Below are 12,773 nucleotides of genomic sequence, written 5' to 3'. Positions count from 1 at the left end.
TTCTTGCCGTTGGCTGAGTTTGCCCTTAATAATCGGGCTAGTTCCGCCACCTTGGTTTCGCCTTTTTTCTGCAACTCTGGTTTCCATCCTCGCTTTTCTTCGGGTCATGTGGAGCCTTCTGACTGTCCTGGGGTGGATTCTGTGGTGGATAGGTTGCAGCAGATCTGGAATCATGTGGTGGACAACTTGAAGTTGTCACAAGAGAAGGCTCAGCGCTTTGCCAACCGCCGCCGCGGTGTGGGTCCCCGACTACGCGTTGGGGATTTGGTATGGCTTTCTTCCCGCTTTGTTCCTATGAAGGTCTCCTCTCCCAAATTTAAACCTCGTTTTATTGGGCCTTACAAGATATTGGAAATCCTTAATCCTGTATCTTTTCGTCTGGATCTTCCTGTGTCGTTTGCTATTCACAATGTATTTCATAGGTCCTTGTTGCGGCGGTACATTGTGCCTGTAGTTCCTTCTGCTGAGCCTCCTGCTCCGGTGTTGGTTGAGGGCGAGTTGGAGTACGTGGTGGAGAAGATCTTGGATTCTCGCCTCTCCAGGCGGAGGCTTCAGTACCTGGTCAAGTGGAAGGGCTATGGTCAGGAGGATAATTCCTGGGTGGTCGCCTCTGATGTTCATGCGGCCGATTTAGTTCGGGCCTTTCATGCCGCTCGTCCTGATCGCCCTGGTGGTCGTGGTGAGGGTTCGGTGACCCCTCACTAAGGGGGGGGTACTGTTGTGAATTTGCTTTTTGCTCCCTCTAGTGGTTACTAGTTTTTTGACTCTGGTTTTTCTGTCATTCCTTTTATCCGCACCTGGGTCGTTAGTTAGGGGTGTTGCTATATAAGCTCCCTGGACCTTCAGTTCAATGCCTGGCAACGTAGTTATCAGAGCTAGTCTGCTGTGCTCTTGTCTACTGATCCTGGTTCCAGTTATATCAGCTAAGTCTGCCTTTTGCTTTTTGCTATTTGTTTTGGTTTTGTATTTTTGTCCAGCTTGTTCCTAATCAATATCCTGACCTTTGCTGGAAGCTCTAGGGGGGCTGGTGTTCTCCCCCCGGACCGTTAGACGGTTCGGGGGTTCTTGAATTTCCAGTGTGGATTTTGATAGGGTTTTTGTTGACCATATAAGTTACCTTTCTTTATTCTGCTATCAGTAAGCGGGCCTCTCTGTGCTAAACCTGATTCATTTCTGTGTTTGTCATTTCCTCTTACCTCACCGTCATTATTTGTGGGGGGCTTCTATCCAGCTTTGGGGTCCCCTTCTCTGGAGGCAAGAAAGGTCTTTGTTTTCCTCTACTAGGGGTAGCTAGATTCTCCGGCTGGCGCGTGTCATCTAGAATCAACGTAGGAATGATCCCCGGCTACTTCTAGTGTTGGCGTTAGGAGTAGATATATGGTCAACCCAGTTACCACTGCCCTATGAGCTGGATTTTTGTATTCTGCAGACTTCCACGTTCCTCTGAGACCCTCGCCATTGGGGTCATAACAGATAGGGCAGAAGGCAATGATTGGGTTGACGGAGAGGGCAATGATGGGGTGATGGGGCAGAAGGCAATGATTGGGTTGACGGAGAGGGCAATGATAGGGGTGGGGAGAAAGCAATGATGGGGTGGTGGAAAGGGCAATAATGGGGGTGGTGGAGGAGGAGGAAATGATGGAGGTGGTGAATGGGCAATAATAGGGGTGATGGGGAGGAGGAAATGATGGAGGCAGTGTAATGAGCAATGATGGGGTGGTGGGGTAAAAGACAATGATGGTGGTGGTGAAAACGGCAATGATGGGGGTGGTGGGGGAGGAGGAAATTATGGTGGTGGTGGAAAGGGCAATGATGGGGGTGGTGGGGGAGGAAGAAATGATGGAAGTGGTGGAATGGGTAATGATGGGGTGATGGGGAGAAGGCAATGATGGTGGCAGTGGAAAGGACAATGATGGGGTGTGGGGAGCAGGCAATGATGGAGGTGGTGGAATGGGCAATAATGGGGTGGTGGGGAGAAAGCAATGATGGCGGTGGTGAAGAGGGCAATCATGGGGGTGGGGGAGAGGGCAATAATGGGATACGGGGGAGGAGGACAATGAGAGGTGTGGGGGATTGGGATGGGAGGAAGGGGGATTTATAATGGATTTAGGAACAGGGGGAGGTGGAGGAAGACATTATTATCGATTATGTCTAACACAGTCCCTTGGTATAACATGTACTCACTTATTATGCATAGCACAGTCCCTTAGTGTATAGTGTACTCACTTATTATGTATAACACCATCCTTGGTTACATAGTTTCCTCTTTTGTTATGTATATCACTGTCCCTTATTATGTATTATCCTCTCTAGTTATATATGATGCCCCCTTATTATATAGCTTCCTCTACTGTTATGTACAGTGCTGTCTCTTACATAGTGTATTCTTGTTATTTTTGTTATTCACAGTGCCCTCTTTTGTTACATAGTCCCTTCTCTTGTTAGATATAAAATGACTGCTGATGGAGGAGTCGGTGACCAGACTACCAGTCCATCAGCTCCTCCTTTAGAAAAGAAGCTTTCCCGTGCTCCATCAGCCATCATTGCATTATACAGCTAACAAGACAGGTCGGTAAATAATAAAAAACAGGGCTCAATAAAATCCAATATGTAAGGGATGGTGCTGTACATAACAAGAGAGGGCAATGTATAATAAGAGACTGCAATATACATAATAAGGGAGACTATGTAATAATAATATCTTTATTTTTATATAGTGCTAACATATTCCGCAGCGCTTTACAGTTTTGTACACATTATCATCGCTGTCCCCATTGGGGCTCACAATCTAAATTCCCTATCAGTATGTCTTTGGAATGTGGGAGGAAACCAGAGTACCTGGAGGAAACCCACGCAAACACGGAGAGAACATACAAACTCTTTGCAGATGTTGTCCTTAGTGGGGCTTGAACCCGGGACTCCAGCACTGCAAGGCTGCTGTGCTATCCACTGCACCACCGTGTAATATATACATGTAAGGTTTGTGGGGGTGTGTGTGTGTGTGCGTGTGTGCGTGTGTGTGTGCGTGCGTGCGTGCGTGCGTGCATAGCTTTGTCGCCTTAAAAGGAGGGGGCCCAGAGACACATTTCCTGCACAGGGGCCCCAAGCTGTCTGTGTCCGCCCCTGCCGGGTGTCACACTGCCACCAATCAGATATTGATAGCCTATCCCAAGAATAGACTATCAATAAAAAAGTAGTGTCCAAACTCTTTATATACCACTATGACATTATCTTATTGGACAATTTCCTAGAAATAAGTTGTGCTAAATAAAGTTTTGCTTCAAACTTAAATACATATGGAACCAGTGAGTGTGTTCAGAAATACATTTCAGTACCTCAATTGTGAGAATAAGTGGTTCCTGATCTTTATAGCTTATCTTGACTTTTGCTGCCGCTCTTCTTGCATGTTCAGGAGTGTCCGCGACTACAGCACATATTATTTGCCCCACACACACAACCTAAAGGAAAATGTGGCCAATAGTTAGGAGAAATGATTGAAATGTAAAGTACATCGTCAGTTGAAATTGGATGTGTTATCAGATTTATATGAAATAAATCACTGAGACCTGGTGACTCGGGTATTATTACTTTGATTGTCAGAGCGGCTAATCCTTATTGAAACTTGTCAAGCCTGATATTCGAATGAACAGTTAGCAGGACACTTAACATTCTCAGTTTAATATCAGGCAGGAAAACTTCCAATAGGAATTATACAGCCATCCTGATATGGATTTTCAAAGTAAGTACACCTGCCTTCTCGGCTCTTGGATAGAATTAATAATGTGTGGCGTTTCTATTGTGAGATCTGGTGACAGATGAACTCGGCGCTCAATGCCTTAATGTTAATATTTATCGTCTTGCATATGTACAGTCATTGGGACTATTATTTACCTCTTCCTCTGAAAATAATGGACCTTGTCCAGAGATGTCATTGGGCCCGGGGACATCCTTTGCTCTTATAACATCAACAACACCAGGACTTTTGAGAGCATCAGATGCATCTATAGACCTAAAAGTATAATTGCAATTTCATAGTCAAAGTATTTCAATATAAATTGTATTTTAAATTCAGCATACTAAACGGTCTGTCAAAAACATGGATGTAAAGGGGTTTTCCAGGTAAACTTAAGTTTCTTCAGTGGCTCCTATTACAATAGCCAAAATGAAGACTGTGCACATTGTCAGGATTCTGCTCTGTTGTCTGCACAAGCAGTCCCATGACTGGAGCTGTGATTATAGACATAGCCATAACATAGCTCTAAACTAATACCCAAGTAAACACATGAATGTCACATAGAGATGCATTCAATTAATTCATATTCTCGCTTGCATTCTTATTACCAACAGTATCCAACTTGGTAAAAATCATGGACAACTACAGGTCTATGGGATCTTGCCAAAATAAGCACATAACTCCCAATATCCATAAACAGGTTTTTTTAACAAATACAGTATACCATTCAACAATAATGGCACTGGTAGCTCTCACGCTAAGTTCACAGTAGGCATTTTTGCTGCATTTTTTTATGCTAATTTTCAGCTGCTTTTTACAATACCAGAAAACCCTATGAGATTTCAGAAATCTCATGCACACACATCGTTTTTTTGTCATCAGTATTTTATGCTTTGCATGTTTTTTGGGATGTAGAGCATATCACTTCTTTCTGCGTTTTTTTTTTCAGCATTTTTCACGCATTGACTTAAATGGATGGTGAAAAAACGCTGAAAAAAAATGCAGGTATCAGGTTTTGCTGCTTTTTTTTGTGCCAAAAGCTGATTCTATAGAATAGGACTTTTTTCAACACTAAACTTTATTAGCATGCACAAAAGACAAATCTAGCATGCCAAAAACGCCGCAAAAAGCGCACAAAAATTGTCGCAATAAAACGCAAGGAACCATGCTTTTTTTCTGCAGTTTCTTTCCTGTCAAGAGATCAGGTTATGCTGCAAAAAAACACATGCTGAAAAAACACCGAGTGTGAAATTATCCTAAGAGAATGTTGACATTGATTTTTTTGCTGCAAAATGTTTCTTATTTTTTTTAAAGATTATATTATTATTATTATGTTTTTCTGTCCTTATACTATAAAAGGAAGCAAAAACTGCAGAATTGTAAGGTGTTACAAGAACTATGAGTAACGCCGGGGTCAGACCTAACGTATCAAAATACGGTCCGTTTTTTACGGCCGAGATACCCAAAAAAGTTCCTGAACAGTGATCCGTATTCAATGCGAGGATCCAATTTTTTCTCCAAAAACTATCCGTGTGTCATCCGTGTGTCATCTTTATGGCATCCGTACGGCGAGAAGGTTTGTAAAATGGACATAGAATGAATCCATGGGCTCAAATATTCGTGAAAACATATATACAGTCTATATATATATATCAGTGAGACACACACACACATATATATATATATTTATATTTATATTTCATACAGAGCTAGATAGCAGAAAAGCCGGTAATTTAATTGCCGGCTTTTGATATCTCCTTACCAAACCCGACAGGATATGAGACATGGTTACATACAGTAAATCCGTTGTATTTTTACATATTCCTCACTAATAATGTGAGTTGTGTGTGTGTGCAAAATTTGGGAGCTCTGGGTGTTAAAATAAAGGGTTAAATCATGGAAAAAACTGGTGTGGGCTCCCCCGCAATTTTCTCCGCCAGAGTGGGAATGCCAGTAACTGAGGGCAGATATTAATAGCCAAGAGAGGGACCATAGTTATTGCCCCCCCCCCCCCCCCCCGGCTAAAAACATCTGACCCCAACCACCCCAGAAAAGGCGCATTTGTAAGATGCGCCTATTCTGGCATTTAGCCTCTCTCTTCCCACTCCACTGTAGCGGTGGGATATGGAGTAATAAGGGGTTAATGTCACCTTGCTATTGTAAGGTGACATCAAGCCTGGTTAATAATGGAGAGGTGTTAATAAGAAACCTATCCATTATTAATCCAATAGTAATAAAGAGTTAAAAATACACACACACACATTATGAATAAAGTATTTTAATGAAATAAATAAACACATGGGGTTTTAATATCTTTATTGTACGCTCAATCCACTTGGCGACCCTCGTCTTCTGAAAAAAAAGGAAAATAAAAAAGCAACAATATCCCATACCTGTTCGCCATACAGTCATGTCCCACGATGTAAATCCATCTGAAGGGGTTAAATACATTTACAACCAGAAGCCTGCTAATGCAGCCACCCCTGGCTGTAAAAACTGGGGAATGAATGGAATGCAGCTTTGTTGACTTGCGGTGCTATCATAGAAGCTGCGCCCCCTGGTGGCATAAACTCATATGAACTCTAGCGTGGGAAAATATTCATAAAATTCCCACGCTAGAGTTTCTATAGAACACCAATGCGTATTTCTCGCAAGTCACACGCATGGTCCGTGTATAATCTGTATTTTTCTCGCCTCATAGATTTGCATTGGTGTATTTTTGGAGGAATACGCTGACAATCGCAGCATGCTGCGATTTTCTCAGCCTGTAAAATACGGCCAAGAAATATACGGCTGATGGAAGCTGCCCCATAGAGAAACATTGGTCCGTGTGCAATGCGTTGTTTTTGCGCCTCTCGCTCATCCGTATTTCTCTCTAGTGTGACCCCGGCCTAAACATATGAAAAATCGGTCCGAGTCACCATGCTAAGAGTTGCACAAGTGTTCTCTGTCATCCATGTGCAATGCATTTGCAATGCGATGATGCGATTTTCTCGCACCTATGCATCCGTATGACATGCGTAGGCTTTACATTTCTCACTGATTTTCCCCATTGAATTTAATGGCTCAATGGGCTGAAGTGAAGAAAATGTGTGCGTATTTGTCACAAGCTAGACAGATGGTCCTTGCGGTGTCCGAGTTTTTCTCACACCCATAGGCTTGCATTGGCGAGACTCAGACGATTTACGCGTACAATCCCGGCATGCTGTGATTTTACATGCATGTCGAGTCCACCTGAGAAATACAATACGGTGATGTGAGCTGCCCCATAGATTAACAGCAGTCCGAGTGCTATGCAATGTTTTCTCATATAGCACTCCTCCATATTCTACACTAGTGTGACACCAGCCTAAGGCTACGTTCACATTTGCGTTGTGCGCCACAGCGTCGGCGCCGCAGCGCACAACGCAAACGAAAATGCGGCAAAATGCACGCTAAAACGCTGCGTTTTGCGCCGCATGCGTCCTTTTTGGCCGAAAGTTGGACGCAAAAAAAATGCAACTTGAAGCGTTTCTTGCGTCCAACGCTTGCGGCCATGCGGCGCAAAACGCAGCACAACGCATGTCCATGCGCCCCCATGTTAAGTATAGGGGCGCATGACGCATGCGGCGCCGCTGCGGCGCCCGACGCTGCGGCGCTGACCGCAAATGTGAACGTAGCCTAAGAAAGGAATCTGCATGTCACACAGTTTGCAACTTAACCCTCTTAATATATTTATTTATTACTATCATATATTTTCGTGCAATTTTTTGTTTGTCTTTGCCTTTTCACATGCCAGCTGCCTTATGCTTGGATTGGTATATTGACATATTTGCATGGGTCATTTTTTGAGAGATAAGTAGAATGTTTTTTAGGAGATATTTTGCCTTACATAAGATAGTGCTTAATTTTGTCATGTCGGATGCTATTCACACTAGGGCGTCCGACAGACAGCGGTAATTCCACATTCGTCCACTATACGCTCAGTGGCGTCTGCTAGACTTTATCCAGGTTGTCCGGGGTTAATCTAGCTGGTAATCGGGTTGGAGGCTGGGTCACGCCCATGGCCTTTAAATAGTCATTCTGGACTTTGGGCGTCACCAATTATAGCTTGTGTCTTGTGCCTGGTGATCTCGGTCTGGAGTGGTGGTCTAGGAGAAGAAATATCGTATCTGGTGGTGTATTATCCTTTGTCATATTTCTACTTCCTTTATTTGTATTTGTTTTGCCCTGGGCACATTATTGTGTTTTCCTGTGTGTCTGCGGCGTGGTGCGTTTTTTAGTTTTCCCTGTCTGTGCTTTCTGTAGGGGTTGGTGTGTGGTCTTATCACTGGGTAGCGGGTGGAGGTTTCAGCATAGGACTGAAACAGGAGTCAGGGTCAGGCCTGGTGGCCCAGACAAGCACACCATCAGTGTAAATTCTGGGAGAGGGACAGACAGGGTTTTCCCTAGTCTGAGGGATATCGCAGGGGCCCGGGTAATCAGCTGTAGTCTACCCAGTACCCCCGTGACATTATAATCGGCCTAAATAAATTTTGGATGCCATAGATCCCATGACTTCCATAATCCGCCAGTTGGAGGCGCTGTCCTTACAGGTCACTGAGTTGAAGGGGGCAGTTCAGCAACAGGGTCTTGTAGTATCTAATGTGCAAGCTGAAAATGCAGGTAGAGTTGCAGAGCCAAAGATTCCTTTACCTGAGAGGTTTGCTGGGGAACGCAGTAAATTTGTTGTTTTTCGTGAAGCTTGCAAATTATATTTTCGTATGCGCCCGGTTTCCTCAGGTAATGAGGCTCAGCGTGTGGCCCTGGTATTGTCATTACTGAACGGAGACCCCCAAGCATGGGCATTTTCATTACCATCTGATTCAGCTGCCTTTAACTCAGTGGAGATTTTTTTTCTGCTCTTGGGCTCATATATGATGATCCTGACAGATTGGCTCTAGCAGAATCTAAAATACGTGCTCTCCGCCAGGGGGAGCGAATGGCGGAGGATTACTGTTCTGAATTTCGCCGCTGGGCGGTGGACACACAATGAAATGACCTGGCGCTGCGGAGTCAGTTTGTACATGGGGTTTCGAGAAGGGTTAAACAAGCCCTCTTGATGTATGAGACTCCTACTTCTCTAGAGTCTGCCATGAGCCTTGTTGTCCGCATTGATCGCCGTTTGCATCAGGGGGTGCAAGAGACACCGCTTATGGGGGAGGGAGTAGGTGCATGTGAGCTTGCTGCAGGTGAGCCCACGGAGCCTATGCAAATCGCAGGGGTGTCACATCATCGAGCCCCCTCACTCAGGAAGCAGGGAGCCTGTTTTTGCTGTGGTAAAAAAGGGCATTATGTTAATGCTTGTCCTCTGTTTTCTAAGAAAAGCACAAAGGCAGAAAACTACTAAGCTCAGAGGGTGTGGAGGAGGCCAATCTGAGCTTATGCATATCCTCCATGGTGGTCACTCAATTTATGCTTCCTGCCAGAGTTATGGTCACTGGCAGAGAGCTGCCAATCACTGTTTTTGTGGATAGTGGGTCGGCCACTAATCTCATTGATGAGGAGTTTGCGAGCACGGCCGGGTTCACGGTCAAAAAACTGCCTCATCCTATCCGGGTGGTCACCATCAATGCTACTCCACTCCCACAGGAGGAGATTACTGAGTTTGTGGCTGAGGTTAAACTCCACATTGGGGTCCTACATTCTGAGCAAGTTACATGTAGGGTGCTCAGTAATCTTCCTGCACAAATGGTTCTGGGTTTTCCATGGTTGTCTATGCACAACCCGGTGATTGACTGGAAAACTCAGGACATAATTCAGTGGAGCGGATTCTGCCCGGAGAATTGCCTGGCCACATGTGTGTCCGCTGTGACTCCTAGCATTCCTGAGTCACTGTTGGATTTCGCAGATGTGTTCTCTGAGAAGGGTTGCTCAGAATTGCCACCACATCGATCCTATGACTGTACTATTAGGTTTAAACCAGGGGCCAAATTGCCGAAAGCTAGGATGTTTAACATCTCTGGTCCTGAGAGGCAAGCTTTAAAGGACTACATTGCTGAGAGTTTGAGCAAAGGGCACATCAGGCCTTCGTCCTCGCCGGTGGCAGCGGGGTTCTTCGTTCAGAAGAAAGATGGCGGACTATGCTCGTGTCTGGATTTCAGGGAGTTAAACCAGATTACGGTCCGTGATCCATACGCTATGCCACTGATACCTGATTTGTTCAACCAGGTGGCTGGTGCTAAGTGGTTTTCCAAGCTTGATCTCAGGGGGGCGTACAACCTCATAAGAGTCCGTCAAGGTGATGAGTGGAAGACGGCTTTTAATACTCCTGAGGGTCATTTTGAAAATTTGGTGATGCCATTTGGGTTGACAAAAGCGGCTGCTGTATTTCAACATTTCACAAATGATGTGTTCTTGCATGTACTGGGGAAATTCGTTATTGTGTACCTAGATGACATTCTCATTTATTCATGCGACCGTGACACTCATTTAGAGCATGAGAGGCAGGTGTTACAGCTACTCAGAGAAAATAAGCTCTATGCAAAATTGGAGAAATGTGTTTTTTCGGTTCAGGAGTTGCCTTTCTTGGGTTATATTGTGTCTGCTTCAGGGTTTAAAATGTACGCCGCTAAGGTGCAAGCGGTGCTGCATTGGGAACGGCCTGATAACCTAAAAGCACTCCAGCGGTTCCTTGGATTTTCTAATTATTATAGAAAATTTATCAAAGATTTTTCTACCATTGCTAAACCGCTTACTGACATGACGAAAAAGGGTACCAATTTCTCCGCCTGGCCTGAGGCTGCTGTGCGCGCGTTCGAATTTCTGAAGAATAGTTTTGCTTCGGCCCCCATTCTGGTGCAACCGGACATATCAAAACCATTTACCGTGTATGTCGATGCGTCTGAGGTTGGAGTGGGGGCGGTGCTGTCACAAGGCTCATCCTTGGGCGAGTTGCGTCCATGCGCCTACTTTTCCAAGAATCTGTCACCCGCCAAACGTAACTACGATATTGGCAACAGGGAGTTGTTGGCTATCAAGTTGGCTTTTGAGGAATGGCGACACTTCTTGGAGGGGTCGGTCCACCAGGTTACAGTTATCACCGACAATAAAAATCTGCTTTATTTAGAGTCAGCCAAGCGTCTGTCCCCCAGGCAGGCTCGCTGGGCATTGTTTTTCACGCGATTCAACTTTTTTGTTACGTACCAACCGGGGTCTAAGAACACTAAGGCAGATGCTTTATCTAGGTGTTTTCTGGGGGGAGAACCTCGAGAAGGGAATCGTCTGGGGAGTCCCCGTTCTTTTGTGTTTACGGGTACCATCCTCAATTTTGTACTCCGCATCAGGGTGGTTCTGTGTTGTGATCCAGTGACCTTGGAGCCGCATGAGACTTTCTCTGGAGAAGGTGGAACCTGTACTGACCGCAAACCCTAAACTGACACCGCAACTAGAAGTAGCCGTGGGGTGTACCTAACACATCCTAGACACCTCGACACAGCCAGAGGACTAAATACCCCTATAGATGGAAATGGGAATTCTATCTTGCTTCAGAGCAGAACCCCAAAGGATAGGCAGCCCCCCACAAATATTGACTGTGAGTATTAGAGGAAAGACACACACAGGCAGAAAACAGGATTTAGCAAAAGAGGCGACTCTAGCTAAATAGAAAAGGAGAGGACAGAATATACAAAAATTCCACCATCTAACTAAAGACACGGAAAGTATATCTGCATCTCCAGAGAATCCAACTAGACTGAAAAAGTCCAAACACAGTCTAAGCTGGACAAGAAAAAACAATGAATAGTACTGAATTGTAAAGCACACAGCATGTGTACTGCAGAAACAAAACCCAGACACTTATCTTTGCTGATCTGGCAGCATGGCAGGAGGAACCAGACAGAGATGTAAAACCTCCAAGAACAATGGACAACTGGCAAGGGCTAATGAATCCTGCACATCTAAATACCAGTGAGAGCTTGTTGTGAATTCCGTTCTTGGGCTCCATCCTGTGGTTGAAAATGGTATTTTGGGGAGTTCTGCTCTTGGGCTCCCTCTGGTGGTTTCAAGTGGAATTTAGCAGCTGCGTTCACTAATCGGTTTCCTGGCCTTGTTATTTAACTGGGCTTTTGGCTTTAGTGAATGCCAGCTGTCAATGTATTTCCTGTGGATTCAGTCCTTTCCTGGAAGTTCTCTGTTGGCCAGTCCATTTTCAGCTTAAGATAAGTCTGCTACTTTTTGGGTGTTTCCCTGCTTATGACCTTCTGTTCAGTCCAATTTATGTCTCTTTTGTCCAGCTTGTCATTATGAAATATTCCGGCTAGTTGGAAGCTCTGGGGTCGCAGATTTGCCCCCCCACACCTTGAGTCGGTGTGGTGGTTATTTTTGTAAACTCTGCGTGGACTTTTAGTTTTTATACTGACCGCACAGTAGCCTTTTCTATCTCTGTCTATTTAGATAGTATTGGCCTCCTTTGCTAAAAAATCTAGTTTCATTTCTGAGTTTGTCATTTTCTCTCTTCACTCACTGTCAATATTTGTGGGGGGCTATCTTCCTTTGGGGGTTTCTCTGAGGCGAGATAGCTTTCCGTTTCCATCTTCAGGGGTAGCTAGTTCTTAGGCTGTGCAGAGGCGTCTAGGCAGAGATAGGAACGCTCCACGGCTATTTCTAGTGTTGGTGTTAGGAGTAGGGATTGCGGTCAGTAAAGTTACCACCTCCTCAGAGCTAGTCCTATTTTTGTTTTACCCACCAGGTCATTTCAGCAGGGGCATAACTATAGCGGTCGCAGCGGTCGCCATTGCGACCGGGCCCCGCAGGTCAGGGGCCCAGGGCCGGCCCCTGACCTGCGGGGCCGGACTGGCCATCGGGCACTTCTGGCAAATGCCAGAAGAGCCGGTGCCAGTAGTGGGCCACCCGCTGCACTGTTCCCCCGCCCCCCGCCAGTGCCGCCGCCGCATTTAACTATACCGGCGTCTATGACACCGGTATAGTTCAATGCAATGATGTCGGAGAGAGCGTCACCTGACGCTCCCTCTCCCATCATTCCCCGCTCTGCCTCTGACAGTACACTGCGGGTGCGCGATGA

At 45.4% G+C, this 12,773-nt stretch overlaps 1 protein-coding gene across 2 annotated transcripts in view; it reads right to left on the bottom strand.

The window, feature by feature from the left end:
• The window catches only part of LOC143784153 (aldehyde oxidase 1-like), a 291,675-nt gene that overhangs the window by 107,149 nt on the left and 171,753 nt on the right, over positions 1–12,773 (bottom strand). For both annotated transcript variants that reach the window (XM_077272028.1, XM_077272030.1), the window contains exons 18-19: positions 3,892–4,009; positions 3,336–3,458 (exon numbers count right to left, since the gene is read on the bottom strand). In XM_077272028.1, the coding sequence (XP_077128143.1) occupies positions 3,336–3,458; positions 3,892–4,009 (241 nt within the window). The remainder of the gene's footprint in view (positions 1–3,335; positions 3,459–3,891; positions 4,010–12,773) is intronic.

Source organism: Ranitomeya variabilis, chromosome 7 (genome assembly GCF_051348905.1).
Source record: "Ranitomeya variabilis isolate aRanVar5 chromosome 7, aRanVar5.hap1, whole genome shotgun sequence".
Classification (NCBI taxonomy): Eukaryota; Metazoa; Chordata; class Amphibia; order Anura; family Dendrobatidae; genus Ranitomeya; species Ranitomeya variabilis.
This window is presented reverse-complemented; position numbering and strand designations above follow the sequence as displayed.